The sequence below is a fragment of the Martes martes genome (assembly GCF_963455335.1).
Source record: "Martes martes genome assembly, chromosome: 17".
NCBI classification, from domain to species: Eukaryota; Metazoa; Chordata; class Mammalia; order Carnivora; family Mustelidae; genus Martes; species Martes martes.
Window position 1 is genome coordinate 53700618 of NC_137905.1, and position 16231 is coordinate 53716848.

At 52.0% G+C, this 16231-nt stretch overlaps 1 protein-coding gene across 1 annotated transcript in view; it reads left to right on the forward strand.

Moving 5' to 3' along the window:
- Positions 1 to 16231, forward strand: part of PPP2R1A (protein phosphatase 2 scaffold subunit Aalpha) — a 40877-nt gene that overhangs the window by 8339 nt on the left and 16307 nt on the right. Inside the window, exons 2-3 of the mRNA XM_080828318.1 lie at positions 6869 to 6959; positions 12138 to 12238. Coding sequence (XP_080684444.1) covers positions 6869 to 6959; positions 12138 to 12238 — 192 coding nt within the window. The remainder of the gene's footprint in view (positions 1 to 6868; positions 6960 to 12137; positions 12239 to 16231) is intronic.

A 16231-nucleotide genomic window follows, 5' to 3' on the forward strand; every position in this document is an offset into this window, starting at 1 on the left:
AACTTGGACCCAGTGGAAACATGGACCTTAAAAAGTGAGTAGTGCTTCTACAGGTGGATGCGGTGGCTGGAAAGGAGATGTTGTATGTGTGTCTCCATGTACTGGGCTGTGTGCTGAGGGCCGCTAGGCACAGAGGCAGCCCCAGCCCAGGGTGACAGGCTTTGGCAAAACCATGTATGTGGGACATCGTGGGTGCTTGACAGGGGGACAGTGCACAGGGTAGACTTCAGCACTGTGCCACGATCAAGGACAGCAAGGATTTCTTGTTGATGTTATTAATAACTGCTCCATCAGGAATATCATAGAGAACCCGACCAACAGTTGTTCCAGCAAGTTAAGGGCTCATTTTTTCCTTACATGACCAGTTCGGCAGCTCAAGGCTGTCACAGAATTGGGTCAGAGTATGCTGTTCCTTTGAGCTGCCTCGTGTGGCCACAAGATCGCTGCTCTATCTGTTGTCGTTAAGTCCTCACAAAACCACACTGGAAGCAGGGGCCGACCTCGGACAGGGAAGTTTTTTTTTCCTTGTCATCCTCCCTTTTTTCCCAAGGAGGAGAGTCTTTGTTGAAGGCTGACTTGCCCTTGTCTCTTTGTCCAGAACTAGGTCATGTGCTGAGTTCACTGGAATTCAGTTTGGCTATAAATAAGGGGAAAATTCTAAATGAGGCTTAAATAGCTTGAGGTTTATTTCTGACTTAGGACCAAAAAGTCTGAGGGCAGTGCGGGTGGTGTGGCACTCTTTCTCTCTTGGGTGTCAGGATCTCAGGCTCTTCCCCTTTGTACTCTGCTTGCATGTCACCCATCCTGCCCTCCCCACCTCCAGGTTCACCTCATGATCCCAAGGTGGCTGCTGAAGCCCAGACATCATAGCCCCATTCCATGCTGGAAAGAGGGAAGATGAGTGTGACCACAGATCTCCTTATGGACACTTCCTAGAAGTCACACACACCATTCCCACTGGGATTTCACTGGCCAGGTGTTAATTTCATGTTAGATGAAAAGGCGATTCAGAAATGTGTTTTCCTGGGGGTCATGTGCATAGCTGAAAACCAGGGGTTATGAGCGGCAGTATAACCCAGTGCAGGAGCTCTATTTTTTTTTTTTTAATTAACATATGTATTGTTTCAGGGTTACAGGTCTGTGATTCATCTGTCTTAGACAGTTGCTGCGCTCACCATAGCACATACCCTCCCCGGTGTCCATCACCCAGCCACCCCATCCCTCCCACTCACCTCCATGAGAGCAACCCTCAGTTTGTTCCCTGAGATTAAGAGTCCCTTACGGTTTGTCTCCCTCTCTGGTTTCGTCTTATTTCATTTTTCCCTCCCTTCCCCTATGATCCTCTGTCTTGTTTCTCATATTCCTCGTATCAGTGAGATCGTATGATGATTGTCTTTCTCTGATTGACTTATTTCCCTTAGCATAATACTCTCTAGTTCCATCCACATTGTTACAAATGGCAAGATTTCAGTTTTTGATGGCTGCATAATATTCCATTGTATGTAGATACCACATCTTCTTTATCCATTCATCTGTTGATGGACATCTCGGCTCATTCCACAGTTTGGCTCTTGTGGACATTGCTGCTATGAACACTGGGATGCACATGCCCCTTCGGATCACTACATTTGTATCTTTAGGGTAAATACCCAGTAGTGCCATTGCTGGGTCGTAGGGTAGCTCTATTTTCAACATTTTGAGGAACCTCCATGCTGTTTTCCAGAGTGGCTGCACCCACTTGCATTCCCATCAGCAGGGTAGGAGGGTTCCCCTTTCTCCACATCCTGTCGTTTCTCCGCCAACACCTGTCGTTTCCTGACTTGTTAATTTTAGCCATTCTGACTGGTGTGAGGTGGGATCTCACTGTGGTTTTGATTTGTATTTCCCTGATGCCGAGTGATGTGGAGCACTTTTTCATGTGTCCGCTGGCCATTTGACTGTCACCTTTGCAGAAATGTCCGTGCAGGAGCCCTTAACCTGGGGCCCATCTCAAATTCCAGCACAGGTCCATGAATTCGGGTGGGGAAAATAACACCTTTATTTTCAATAACCTGTAACTCCCATTTAACTTTCCTCCTATTATGAATTGTAGTATTACAGTAGCAAAGTATAAGAAGTGTCAGCCAAAGCCTCTGGGAATAATGACTGTTCACATCTCGTGGCAGCTGTTGCAGGTACTTCTAGTGTTGTCTGTGTTCTCCTCTGTTTAAAATTATGGTTCTTAGACCTGCTATGGGCACACACACCCCCAAGTTAAGAACACAGAAATACAAATCGATGCAGCTGGTTAGCAGCCAGGTGATTGGGGTTCATCCTGGCTCTGCCACCTATAAGCTGTGTGAGGTTCCTTAACTTCCCTGTGCCTTTGTTTCCTTGGCCACGTAATGGGTGATCCTGAACCTTCCTGCGGTTATCTCAGGGATCACATGAGTTAAGACATGAAGGCTCCTAGAACAGTGCCTGGCACACAGTATGCACCATGGAGTATTTGCTGTTATTTTTCTTTTACCGGGAGAGAAAGGAGAGGAGACCCCGGGGGGACAGCTGGCCTGCTGCCATGCCTGCCCTTCTTGAGATGCCTGAACAAAGTCAGGGTGCTGTCGACAGGGTGAGGTCAAGGCTGTCATTATTGTGTTTGCTAGTCGAAGGGTGTTCCCAGGTTTATGTCACTTGGTACTCAGAGTAACCTTTTGAGGATGGGTGATACTCAATCCCCATTTCACAGGTGAGGAAGTTGAGACCCAGAAAGGTACAGAGCGGCCCAAGATCCCATAGCTAATATGTAAAGGTGCTTAGCCTTGAACCCAGACCGTCTGGCCCCAGAGCGCCTCCCTGCCTTTCTTGAGTGTTCCTGGTGCTGTCTGTGCTGAGAAAGGCAAGCAGACACTCTCAGGGACACCAAGACCAGCGTCTCCGGGGACAGCAGGAGGAAGGGGGGCTCTCTAGCGTGGGCAGAGATGGCCTGACTTATGCACCCGCCCCTTGGGCACCTTTCTTAAGTACAGAGATGTTGAGATGAAGAGTCTGGGTGCCTGGCTTCCGGCCTGGGCTCTTGCTGCGTTTCTGGCAAATGACAGCTTCTCTGTGCGTGAGCATCCTCACCCTTAGAACAGCACCTACCTCCGAGCTCACTTCTAAGGATCAGATGTGTTTCTTCTCCACGTCACGCACTTGGGTGCTGTCAGGCACGTAGCAGGCGGTCAGATGTTAGCAGCTGTTGTTGGCATTACGCTTACTCTCATCCCCTGCTAGTGTCGTGTCCTCAAGGCTGCTGCTCAGCTGTCAGGGCGGCGGCCCTTGGATGCATTTCCCCGTTGCCCAGCTGAGAGAGGAACCCAGAGCTCTAACTGGGAGGCGACAGAGAGGAGGGAAACAGGCATCTAAGTCAATATGCCCCCAATATTTTATTATGGAGAACTTCAGACCTGCAGAACATTGCGAGGCGGACAAAGGCCAGCAGACTATGATCTGTGGACCGAATTCAGCCCGTGGGCTGCCTTTGCAAGTGCAGTTTGCCTGTTGGGTTCCATATTGTCTGGCTGTTTTTGTGTCAGTGCACTGTTGGGTAGTTAGGACAGAGACTCTGTGGCCCAAGATGCTGAAAATACATACTTGCTGGCAATTTACAGGAAGGGTTTGTATTTACCACCTATAGTCATTCACCATTAGTGCTCATCATGTTTTGTTAGGTTTTTGTTGGTCTGTCTCTATAAGTGATTTATTTTTTGGCTAAATAAGATGCAGTCCTCATAATACTTCATTTCTAGGTTCATTGGTGCTGGAGAGCTGAGTGTTTGGACTGCGTTAAACCCAAATACCCAGTGACTGTATGAGAAATGTGAACTAATTTTTCTGAAGAGAGAGGCCACCATGGCATTTCCTTGGAGTGACAGTATTGTCTGTGATCTTCGAGATTTTTAAACCCCGGGACCAGGGAACTGATGTAGGATCCCAGTCACTCACAGACCTCTCTGGGAAAAGAACTGGCTGAGGGGGCCCCGTCCCTTCTTGTTGTGCTTCCCCTTCCAGGAAGAGGATGCCTTCTCCGTGCCCAGCAATGCCTGACTCACTCTCCAGGGTGTTTCCCTCCACCCGCACACGCATGACCTCACTTCTTTCTGCCACAGCCCTGTGAGCCAGGAGGAGAGGCCACACTACTGTGCTGGAGAAACAAGGGTTTCCATTCCCGGTGGGCTGTGCCATCAGGGGTCCCAGCTCTCTCTCGGCGCGGGCTTCGGCACGTGTCTGCCTCTCTCAGGTCCCTGTGTTCACAGTCGTGAAAGGGGGTGTTGGTTACCAACCTCCCTAGGAGTGAGAGGATCGAGAGAGGTCCTAACACCTAAGTGCTCCATGTGAGACCTGTCCTGTGTTAGCCAAACGCGTTAGAGTCCTCGGTGCCACCACAAAGCACCACTCATTTGGTGGCTTAATGCAACAAAAATTATTCTCACAGTTCTGGAGGCCAAAAATTTGAAATTTTGCTTCCTTCTGGAGACTCTGAAGATTCCTTTCCTATGTGCGGGCTTGTGGTGGCTGATGGCAGTTCGTGATGCTCCGCAGCTTGTGGATACATCCCCTCGATCTCGCCCTCCATCCTCGTGTGGCCTTCCGCTCCGTGTGTCTCCATGTCTGCTCCTTTTCTGTTTCCAGATTTTCATTTATTTGAGAGAGGGGGAGAGAATGAGCTGGAGGAGAGGCAGACTCCCCACCGAGCTGAGAGCCCGATGTGGGGCTCGATCCCAGAACCCTGGGATCATGACCTGAACCAAAGGCAGATGCTTAGCCGACTGGCTTGACCACCCAGGTTCCCCCTTTTCTGTTTCATCAGGACACAGTCGTTGGCTGTGTAGAGAAAACTTGCTCTTTTGTGTGTCTCCTGGACTCTCCCGTCCCTACCACACTCCACACTCCTGATACCGTGTGTGAGGTTTTTCCCAGGCCATGCAGTTCTCTGCAGTGCCAGCTAGATGTCTTACAGCTCATTTCAGTTGTAATGCTAACCGGAAGCAGTGCTGACCCCGCAGGTGAAGGGCTCTGTCCCTCGAAACCGCCCCCACTTCAGGTGCCTGTCTCAAGTAATAGGTCCCCACGTTACCCACAACTTGTCAGCCTTGCCTACACATTGGAGGTTCCCATGACCCTTGGATTTGATGCTTTTCCAGAACAGCTCACAGAACTCATTAACTCATTAACATTTATCATTTATCATGTTAACATTTATCATTTAACATTAACATTTAACATTTATCAGCTTCTTTCGAAACCGCCCCCACTTCAGGTGCCTGTCTCAAGTAATAGGTCCCCACGTTACCCACAACTTGTCAGCCTTGCCTACACATTGGAGGTTCCCATGACCCTTGGATTTGATGCTTTTCCAGAACAGCTCACAGAACTCATTAACTCATTAACATTTATCATTTAACATTAACATTTAACATTTATCAGCTTCTTTCTTTTTTTTTTTTTTAAGATTTTATTTATTAATTTGACAGACAGAGATCACAAGTAGGCAGAGAGGCAGGCAGAGAGAGAGGAGGAAGCAGGCTCCCTGCGAAGCAGAGAGCCCGATGTGGGGCTCGATCCCAGGACTCTGGGATCATAACCTGATTCAAAGGCAGAGGCTTTAACCCACTGAGCCACACAGGCATCCCTATCAGCTTATTTCTAATAAAAGATACAATAAAAGATTCAGATGAACACGCACATGAAGAGCGACGCAGGGTGAGATCGGGACGGGTCCTGCACGCAGGGGCTTCTGTTCCTCTGGAGTTGAGGTGTGCCGCCCTCTTGGTACCTGGATGTTGTCACAAACCTAGAAGCTCCCCAAGCCCTGTACTTTGAGGATTTTTATGAAAGGCTCATCACGTAGGCATGATTGATCATTAAGTCCATCTCCAACCACTTTCCCAGTGTTGAGGGTAGCACTGAAAGTTCCAAGCTTCTGATGATGGCTTGGTCTTTCTGGTGACCAGTCCCCATCCAGGAGCCCACCAAGATACGCTTCATTGGAACGAAAGACAGTGCTGTCGCTCAGGAAATTCCAAGGGCTTTAGGAGCTCTCGGCAGGAACCAGGGGCAGAGACCATTAAATGTATTTTCTGTTTCACTGTTTCACGGGCCTCCCCCCCTAAGTTGGGGGTGATTTCATCTTGAGATGCTGACTTAATTACATCTGCAAAGTCCTTATTTTCACATTCTTGAGTACAGGAGGTTAGGACCAGACCATATCTTCTGGGGACCACTCTTCAACCCGTTATGCTGGTGCTGTTACTACTGCTAACAGTGCTCCTGCTTATGTAGCAGTGTTGTTACCTTGTTTGTTCTGTCGTCATCGCTGCTCGCTGGTGGTCCTGGGTTTCAGTCCCTGCCCCACAGCATCTGAACTGAGTGGCCCTTAAAAGGGACTTTTGCTCCCTAAGCCTGTTTCCTCCTATGCAGAATGGGGCTTATAACACATCGGACCTCTGGGTTGTTGCGAGAGCCCGTACGTGTGAGTGCCCAGCCTAGGACCTGGCACAGAGTAAACGTGCCGGAATGTGGCCGCCCCTGTTGGAGCATGTCAGGTGATGCTGAGTGCGGGGGGCACGAAGCAGAGGAGGGGGACCAGCCGTGTGGGGACGCAGTGTGCAGTTGTAGAGAGCGGTCTTGGAAACACCACTGCGGGGGTGTCTGCTCAGTAGGCCTCAGTGGGTGCTTTCGCTGAGGCCGCTGCTAACACTGTAATTTAGTGACTCAGTCACTCGGTAGGTGGGTGCCGAGTTACCGCGCCACATTCGGCTTACAGAGGCTGCCTGGGTCCGGAGCTGGCACACACCCCTAAGTCCGGGCGGGCTGACATTCTCCCCTGCTCTTCTCGTTCTCTCACCAGCTTCGTCTCAACAGCATCAAGAAACTGTCCACCATCGCCCTGGCCCTGGGCGTGGAAAGGACCCGCAGCGAGCTCCTGCCCTTCCTGACAGGTAAAGAGGTGGACTCCTGGGGTCCAGGTGGAGTGGGGACTGTCGGGGGTTGCTTCTTGTTAGGCGACAGAGGGCTCGTTAGGGATCTAACATACCACAGCGCCTGCCCTGTGCCAGGCACGGCATAGTGGGGCACGGCACGGCGGGGTGGGGGCCGGGATGGGTCAGCGGGGTCTGGAGGCAGCTGGGGGCAGCTCTGAATCAGCACCGACAGCTAACAGCCGGTATCGTGAGGTGAGTCGCTTAACCTAACCGTTCTTTGGAGTTTTTACGTACCAAGTACAGGTAAGCACACATGCGCTGTGGCATTGATACGAGCGTGGACTAACAGTACGAGTGGTTGCTGACATGTGTCCTCTGTCTGCCACGTGCCGGGCAGTGCTCCAGACCCTCTCTCGTGAGCGTTGGGTTAGTTCAGGGTCCTCAGAATGGGGGCCTGTGCTCAGTAAGGACACATCGGTGGTAGTCCCCATTGTTAATCTCACAGCAGCGCCTTGAGGTGGGGAGTCCTGCTGCCCTGCCCCCGTTTTATAGGTGAGGACCCTGAGGATGAAGAGGTGAAGGAGTGCATTCGCCTGAGATCCTGCGGCGATAGGAGGTGACTCAGCAGGGCTTGTCTGTCTGGTCATGCTGGCTGAAGACTTGACCGCCCTGGTTAATGACTCGGGGTCCTGATGACCTGGGTTCAAATCCAGGCCCCACCACTTAATAGCTGTGTGGCCTGGGGCAGGGTATTTCCCATCTGCCTGCCTCTGTTTCTTCGTGTGTGAGATGGGCCTAATTGTGTAAGCGGATACGAAGATTAAATAAGATGCCGTGTGACGCGCTCATGCGGTTCACGCTCAGCACATGGCAAGAACTGCTAAGTGTTAGTGGTTCGGCCGCCCCACTCACCCCTCTCTGAAGATGCACACAGAGCACTCGGCACGGTGTCCGATGCACACCGGACCAGCAGTTGGAGGTAAATCCTCTGTCCCACTGTTCTCACTACTACTTTATACTAATTGAAATGGCAGCTGAAGGCTCAGAGTCACTAGTGAAACTCTTATGTGATCCTGTAATTTGGGCTCAGTGGTGATGCCGGGGCGGAGGGGAGCGGAGATGGTTATTCCTTCTCTTGACACATGGGGACATGAAGGCCTACAGAGGTACAGGGATTGCCCATGGTGACAACGGCTAATGACTGCGGAGCAGATTTATCTGCCTGGGCACGCCAGGTATCTGTGTGACACTGAGCAGGTGACCTGAACCGAGCGGCTTCCGTTGGTGAACTGTGGGCAGGACTTGGAAGCTCTGAGTGCTGAGACGGGGCAGCTGGGTGCAGGGAGTGTGATGTGTGGCACGGTGGTGTAACCGCGGTAAAGCGGTGCCGGGTGGCTCAGTCGGTGAAGTGTCTGCCTTTGGCTCGGGTCATGACCCCGGGATCCTGGGATTGAGCCCCACCTTGAGCTCCCTGCTCAGCGGGAAGCCTGCTTCTCCTTCTGTCATCCGTCCCTGTCCCATCCCCCCCACCCCCTGCTCACGTGTACTCTCACTCTCGAGTAAATAAAAGGTTAAAAAAAAATCAAGTGGGTAAAGAAGTTGGTGGGACCTGGGTTTGAGGCCAGCTGTGCCACCAGCCTGCTGGCAAGCCTGGGTAAGCCATTCTGTTTCCCCTGGCCTCAGCTCCCTTATCTGTCCGAGGGTGGGAGGAAGACCTAACCCACAGGGCTGTTGAGGATGAAGTGCTCCACGCAGAGCTGAGTGTGTAGAAAACGCTCGGTACGTGCTGCTGGCCCCTCTGTAGTGAGGTAGTGGGGAAGGCCGCTGGGGAGGGGATCGGCAGGAGTAAACAGCACATGGAGGCAGGATTGACTGTGGTGATGGGATGCAGGGAGAGGCACAGGGGCAGGTGGGTGGTAGGGGGCTGGGTTTGCCGGTTCCGAGGGCCAGGCGGCAGTCTGCGATTAATCCTGTAGGTGAAGGCAGGCAGCCGTTGGAGATAGCTGCCGGAGGGTGGGCGGATGACATATAGAAAATAAACCTCCTGCTCTCTCTCTGCCTGCCTCTCTCCTTACTTGTGATCTCTATCTGTCAAATAAATAAATTAAAAAAAAAAAAGAAAGAAAAAGAGTGCAAGTTACCCTTGCCTTCTAATTTAAAAAAAAAAAAAGAAAAGAAAGAAAATAAACCTCCTGTGCACACAGCATTTTATTGAAGGGTGGGGGGGGTGGAAAACAGCAGAGGCAGTTGACTTGGGGCCAGTGGCTAAGAGTAGAGACCCTGGGGTTGGGCCGCCTGGTTCAGTCCCAGCTAGGACATGCTTCATTTCCTCTGTAAAACGGAAATCATCATCTAATACGTGGGCCATTGTTAAGATTCAGTGAATTTTTTAAAGATTTATTTATCTGACAGAGGTGGGGGAAGGGAAAATGCACGAGAGAGCGAGCACAAGCATGGGGCAAGGGAGGGTGGCAGGTGGAGGGAGAAGCAGGCTCCCCGCTGAACAGGGAGCCTGATGCGGGACTCAATCCCAAGACCCTAGGATCATGACCTGAGCTGAAGGCAGACGCTTAACCAGCTGAGCCACCTGGGAGCCCCAAGATTCAGTAAATCTAACATACGTGTCATCTTTATGGGCTGCTTTCGTTAAGTGGTGGCAGATTTTCTGTCCTTTGGGCTTCACCCACTGCAAAATGTTCAAAACAGCAAATGGTAGATACCACTGCGTCTTTCAGGAAAGGTGCTACTGTTTCAGAACAGGCTGAAAGCCCTCTCTGAGCTCAAACCTACAGAACATTCACAGTCGGTGTTATGAGGGGGAAGTCACCATGTGATGCCGCGCTGGGTTAGAAACAGTTGTTGGTAGTTTTTCGGCCATAGTGAGATGTGGATGGGTTCCAAGGTGAGTCAAGTCACCTGTGTGTGCCCGTGGCTGAAAAGTCACCTGCCATTTGAAGACTTGTACCCAGGCAAACATCAGTGAAAAGTGTCCTCAGAAATCCCAGATTTGCCTTAAACACACCGTGTGGTTTTGTTGGGAAGGTGTACGAATGGAGGTTCCCTGAGGCGGAGGAGAGTGGCTTGATACTGCCTTTCGTCGTGGCCGTGGCATTTCTTCAAGTTCAGGAAAGAGTGTTTTCTGTTTAAAAGATCTGGGTTCATTTAAGCCGTTACACAGCACAGTTAGAAAATACTTGGAAGGCAGCTGTTTGTAGGCATGTTTCATAAACATCTGATGCGCACTGTGTGCTGTGAGGAGAACAGGTCGAAGTTCTGTCTTCACGGAGCTTCTGTTCCAGTCGGGGAGTAAGTAGTGCTGAGGCGGAGAGAGACACAAGGTGGAAGTAAGGTTAAGCGATATTCCAGTGGTGGTCAGGGCAGGTCTTCCTGGGGGTTTGACCTGAATGGCACCTACCCTGTAGAACTTTGGGGGAAGAATGTTCCAGCTGCGGGAAGAGGCAGGCATGGGATGGGCACAGTGTTGGTGGGAAGATGTGAGTTGGAGGTTGGTACAGTGGCCACATCACGTGGGCTCATGGTTTATGGAGTCTAGAGTTTAATTCATGGTTTTTAGAAACCATTGGGAGATTGAAGTAGGGGAGTGTCATGATTTAAAGGATCACTCAGTGTTCTGGAAGGAGGCTGGGTAGTTTGGGGGCCAGGGCAGAAGCAGGAAAACCAGTTAGAGAGCAGTTGTAGTCACCAGGCAAGAGATGGTGGTCATCAGATGACAGTGAGGTGGAAGGTGGACAGGTCTGCGTCAGAGAGGTGGGGAGGAGGCAGCCCTAAGCCTTTGAGGAGGAGGCTGGGGAGGCTGCGAAGGCGGTTCTGTAGGGGTGGGGACCGTGAAAATAGGTGCTGGCAGATTCCACACATTTGGCTTTCAGGAACACGGCTTGGCCAAGGAGTCTGAACTGAGGGCTGAGTTGAATACAAGTGAGGCCATCCACAAGTTGAGGTCTCTGGGAGCTTGAGAAAATGGGTAGGGTGTACAGGGAAGGCCAGGGAAACTGAGGCTGGGAAGGACCCAAAGGCCTGGTGGGCCCGGAGCCACACTGGCCTGCGTTCTCTGAAGCACAGACTTGGGCCAGGCCCCACACTGAGCTCCTCACAGAAGACATCACTTTGGTCTCACACAGTTCTCTCGGGATGTGGGGTGAGAAAACAGACTCAGAGGTGAAGTGAATGGCCTCACACCCAGCCAGCAGTAGAGCAGAGAGCCCCCCACGGGGTAAGGAGGAGGAGGACAGCCTCCTGAGCAGAGAGCGTGGTGGCGAAGTGACCCAGAGCCTGCACCTACCACTTCTCAACCCCACTGGCCAGAGCAGGGCCCCATGGCGTGCCAGCCGCAAGGGAGCCTGGAGGCGTCTGGCTGGGCTGCCGTATGCTTGGCTTAACCTCAGAGTGGAAATGCCAGCGTAGATGCCAGGATGTTAGCATCTTCTGCCACAGAGGCCCGCAGTTCGTGCCGGAAGCGTCTTCTGCCGTACTGGTCGGGTGTTGAGAAAGGTCTTTGGTTTGAGCATTAGGACCCAGCAGCTCTGGCTTTCCACAGTCATCCGCTCTTCCAGCACCTGGACTGAGCTCCTGTTGTGCTCATTTCTGGTAGAAACGGGGGCACAGAAAGGAGCCAGTCCTGGACTCCTAAGGTAAGGACGCTGGTAAAGGTAGATTGGGGTTGAGGGGAGCGTAGAGAAGGGACTTGCTCTGGTCTGGTCTGGTCTGGTCTGGTCAGGAAACCTGAACTGAGTGTTGAAGGATGGAGAAAAATTTCTCAGGCTGAAGAGAAAGATTAGTTCTTGGCAGAGAAGGTGGTGCTGAGGGTAGAGGCTGGACCACAGAGAAGAGCCCCCGTTGACCAGCTCTGTGCTCGTATGTGTGGTCTGGATTGCCCCTCACTCTCCCTCCCCTGAGAGGGACATGAGCACCATTCTCCAGGCACAGAGGTGGGTTTGCAGACTGGTCTCACTCCCCCAGTGTCCCTCACCTAGTGAAGGGCAGAAGAGGGGCTTCGGTGCTGTCCTCTGAGCCAGGCCTGCACCCTGATCTCTGCACCAGCCCGGGCCAGGGGTGGGGAGCCTGAGGGCTACGGTTGGAGGAAGCCGAATGGAGCCTGCTCGTTCCCACCTTGGGTCACCCGGGGGCTGGGGTCACACTTGGGGTGGGACTGTAACAGAGTCTGTCTTGGTTCCGCAGACACCATCTACGATGAGGATGAGGTGCTCTTGGCCCTGGCGGAACAGCTGGGAACCTTCACCACACTGGTGGGAGGCCCAGAGTACGTGCACTGCCTGCTGGTGAGTCTGGGAGGCGGGCGGGGTCCCCTCTCCCCTTTCCCGGCAGGTCAGACCCATGGCCCTACTAGGAGAAGGGCAGGAAGAACGCAAGAGAAGCTGGGGGGGTCACGTTCTTGGACCAGGCAAGCCCAGAGATTCCCTGAATCCAGCAGATCGGTAGTGGCGTTTCGTGTAGCAGTACGCAAAGTGTACTTGTTTTCCTTCCAGTTCGCTGAACATTGGCCTGACCGGTGCCAAGCCCTGCCTTGCACTGTGCATAAAGGGCTTTGGGCTTGGAGGCATTCTGAGTTCTGTCACTTTTTTGCTGTGTGACTTGTAAGAGTCACTTAACCTCTGTGTTACACTTTCCTCATCTGTAAAATGGGAGTCATTAAAATGTATCTTTTTAGTTGATTTAAGCCCTTGGCATGGCACTCGGTACATGGTAAGGACTATGAGGTGTTAGCCACCAGGATCATTATGCCATACGTTACGAGGTTATGTCCACCCTCTGGGGTAGGGATATTTCCCTTTTGTAGATGAGCCACTGGGCGCACTTGAGAGGTTAAGCATCTTGGCCGAGGCCTCACAGATAATAAGTAGCAGAGCTGCGATTCCAGGTGCCTGCCTGTGCGCCCATGTGCTTGGTGACTCTAGGGACACAGAAATGGGTCGGATACTAATAGTAACTGCTCTTCGTGAGAAGAGCAAGGAGGACTCCGTTGTCACCAGGGCAAGACTCCTGTGCTGCCGTCCGGGAACGGGGAGCCGCGGGTTCCCGAGTGCCTTGGTTTTTGTTGTTCCTCAGAGCCCCAGGTCCCCAGTAACCCCTGTGTCATGCTTTCTAAAGACACAGTTTTATATTTGGCATTTGCGCTTAATGATGTCTTAACAATTTTTGTTAGCAGCCGCCTTCTTTTAGTGGTATATAAAATCACGGCACTTCTTAAAATTGGGGGATTTGGGGGTTTGAAAAGATACGGTAACTTTTCTTTTAAGCAGTGTTATTTCTGAAGAAATGGGATAATTGTCATTAAATTTTGGTCTGTCAGCTTTCATCTGTGTGTACGTATATAATTTATGTGTATGTACATGCAGACAGTGGTATGCAAATGAGACAATTTCTTATATTTACACAGATTAGGGTTGCTTAACACGAGGAACATGATGAGGTCTGGGGGCCAGCCTGAAAAAGGGGTCCCTTGAGCCTCATGGAACTTTCTGCAAGCCCTGGAATTTCTCAGTTTTACTGACGAGCAAATTTGTAGTTTTCAGCAGCATCTCAGAGGACTTCGGAGCAGAAAAACACAGATGCTGTAGCTTCAGCAAGGGGTTCCAGGGCCCTCAGATGGTGTAGGACTCAGGCTTGGCGGGGAGCAGGACAGAAACCCTGGAATCCTTCCCTTACCCGGTCAGGATTATCCCACACTTATTTGGGAGGGAAGTCACGTGTTGTCTGGGACCGATACTCATGATGGTCACATGAGCTGGCACACACATTCTAAGGGCCCTGGGTAAGGGAGTGCTGGAAACCCGGAAGCCGGTCAGGTCTGAATGCTGGTGCTCCTTGGTGCCTGCAGGTGCCTTCTGCACAGTCACCTGTCGTGTCCCCTAGCCCCAGTTCACAGATGAGGATTGAGGCTCGAGGTCTGGATTAGGTGAATTGCCTGAATTGGGAAGAGACAGAGTCAGGATTCGAACCCAGGCCCCTGCCTCTTAACCACTGCCACTCCTCTCTCCTGTCCTGCCAAGGGCTCTTAGTTGCTCTACCGGCTGATTGGAGCTGGACAAGAGGGAAGCTGGAGGACATTAGAACCTGGAGAAGGCACCTAACCTGTTTCAGGTGGAAAGGGGGAGCTGGCAACGAAGGCCTCTTGGAGGAGGTGGCAGTGGATCTGGATTTTGACAAAGAGAAATGGAAGATGGCTGTTGGGCAGCTTGTTCATTTCGCCCACATGAGTACCAGCCAAGGGCCTTGGGAACCCAGGGGTGTATCAGAGCCAATCCCAGCCCTCCCTCTCTGTAGAGATGAAATGGAATTAATTTCACGGGGACCTGTAGGATTGCACAAGGATCGATTCTGTATCCGCAGCTCTTAACCCTTTTGGAGTCCTGGATCCCTTTGGAAATGTGCTGCAAACTCTAGAGCCTCTCCTGAAAGTATAGTGACTTTTGGAGGTTTGCACGTCTCCCCTCCCCCACATGTTCTCTGGTATTAGGAACTCCGCCCTCGCTCCTTCTTAGAGGCCCCACAGCACGGCTTTCCACTGCAGGAAAGCGTCCCTTGGAGCTTCCTAAACCTGCCCTTCCCAGGCCCCACCCGGAAGAGTCTGATTCTGTGCTCTGTGCTGAGCTAGGCCTCCCAGGGGATCACAGACGTCACTGTGCGAGGCCCTGCAGCAGGGCACCATGGCGTGACGTTAAGTGCTGCGTGGCCTTGTTCCCCAGGTCTTTGTTAGGACTGATTACTCTGAATGGAGCAGGTAAATGGCGAGTACCGATCGCGTACCCACCTCCCACCTGCCAGCGTGGAAAGCAGGAAGACCAGGAACAAAGAGGAAAACGGTCCCTGTTGTAGCCCAGTGACACCACCTTCAGCCACACTCCGTGAGCTGGTCCAGAACCAGAAACCCTGCGATGGCATGGCTTTAGGGCAGAGGCCACACACGAGCGACCCCTGGGCTGGCACAGTGTCACATTTTCCTCTTGAATCATTGTCAGTCTTTTGCAGATGAAATTTTTTATTTTCATTGTGGTTAAATATACAACCATTTTTAAGTTAATGCCGCAGTTCTGTAGCATTAAGTCTGTTGACATTGCGGTGCAGCCACCACCACCATCTGTCATCGTCCCAGACGGAAATTGTCACCATTAACCAGTAACTGCCCATAGCCGGTGCTCCCCTGCCCCTGGGGCCCGCCATTCTGCTCTCTGCATCTTTGTATTTCGTTACTCTGGGATCTTCATATAAAGGAATCCTACAACATGTGGCCTTTTCTGACTGCCTTATTTCACTCAGCATAATATCCTCAGCGTTCATCCATGGTGTGGCGTGTGTTCAGTGAGATTCACCCCTGGCCTCTTTGGCTGCTTTTGGAAAACTGATCGCTTCTACCAGCTCTGTTTTCCTGTGGTGGCAGTTGACGGAGCTAGAAAGCTGCTGTCCTTCCTAGGCTACGTGCCACAGTCGCTGCCTCTTTCCATTGTCCCCACCCACCACCTTGGCTCCTTGCTCCATTCTGCTGGGGCCCTGGAGGCATTTCCATGTAGGGTTTCTTCCTGCCTCCCACACCTGTCAGGCCACACTGGACTTCGGACTGCAGGTCTCCACACCTTTATTTGAACAGACGAGAATCACGTTAGCCTCCCCTTATTCAGTCAGTAATTGCTGAGTTTCCACCCTGTCTGAGATGTTCTGCTGGGCTCTGGGGACATTGTGATGAGCGAGTCAGATGTCCCTAAAGGAGCACGACCCATCCAGGCCTTGCAGTCCCAAGCCACAGGTTTGCCAGTCACGTGCCATGAGCTCCTGGGGCAGTCGCCTGTCAGAAAGCACAGCCATGTCCTTTTGCAAGCTCAGGCACCAGGTGGCCTGGTTTGGATCCTGTCTAGCACTAGCTAGCACTAGTGCGGCCAAGTTATTTGACTTGTCTCCCTCGGTTTCCTCTTCTGTAATATGAAGACCGTCACGGGACCTGCTTCGTAGCATCAGCATTGTCCCCTGTTCCTCGCTTCCCCCCGCCCTCCAGTCCCAAGTTGTGTGACACAGTGACCCTGCTTAGGACACCCACCGAATAGATGTTCCAGTCAACACCCACGATTTTCCATGCACTGTGAGGCGCTGGTGACAGCTGTGGCCCTCTGCTAGAAAGTGATACGTAGGACTGTGAGCTCCTTCAAGGGCGTCTGTGTGAGGTTCTGTGTTCGGACTCTTCAGGAAGGTCTGCTGGGCCCGGATGGGGAGGTCAAGGAAGGTTTCTCCGGAGATGAGTCACGAGGGGCACGGGGTGGGGC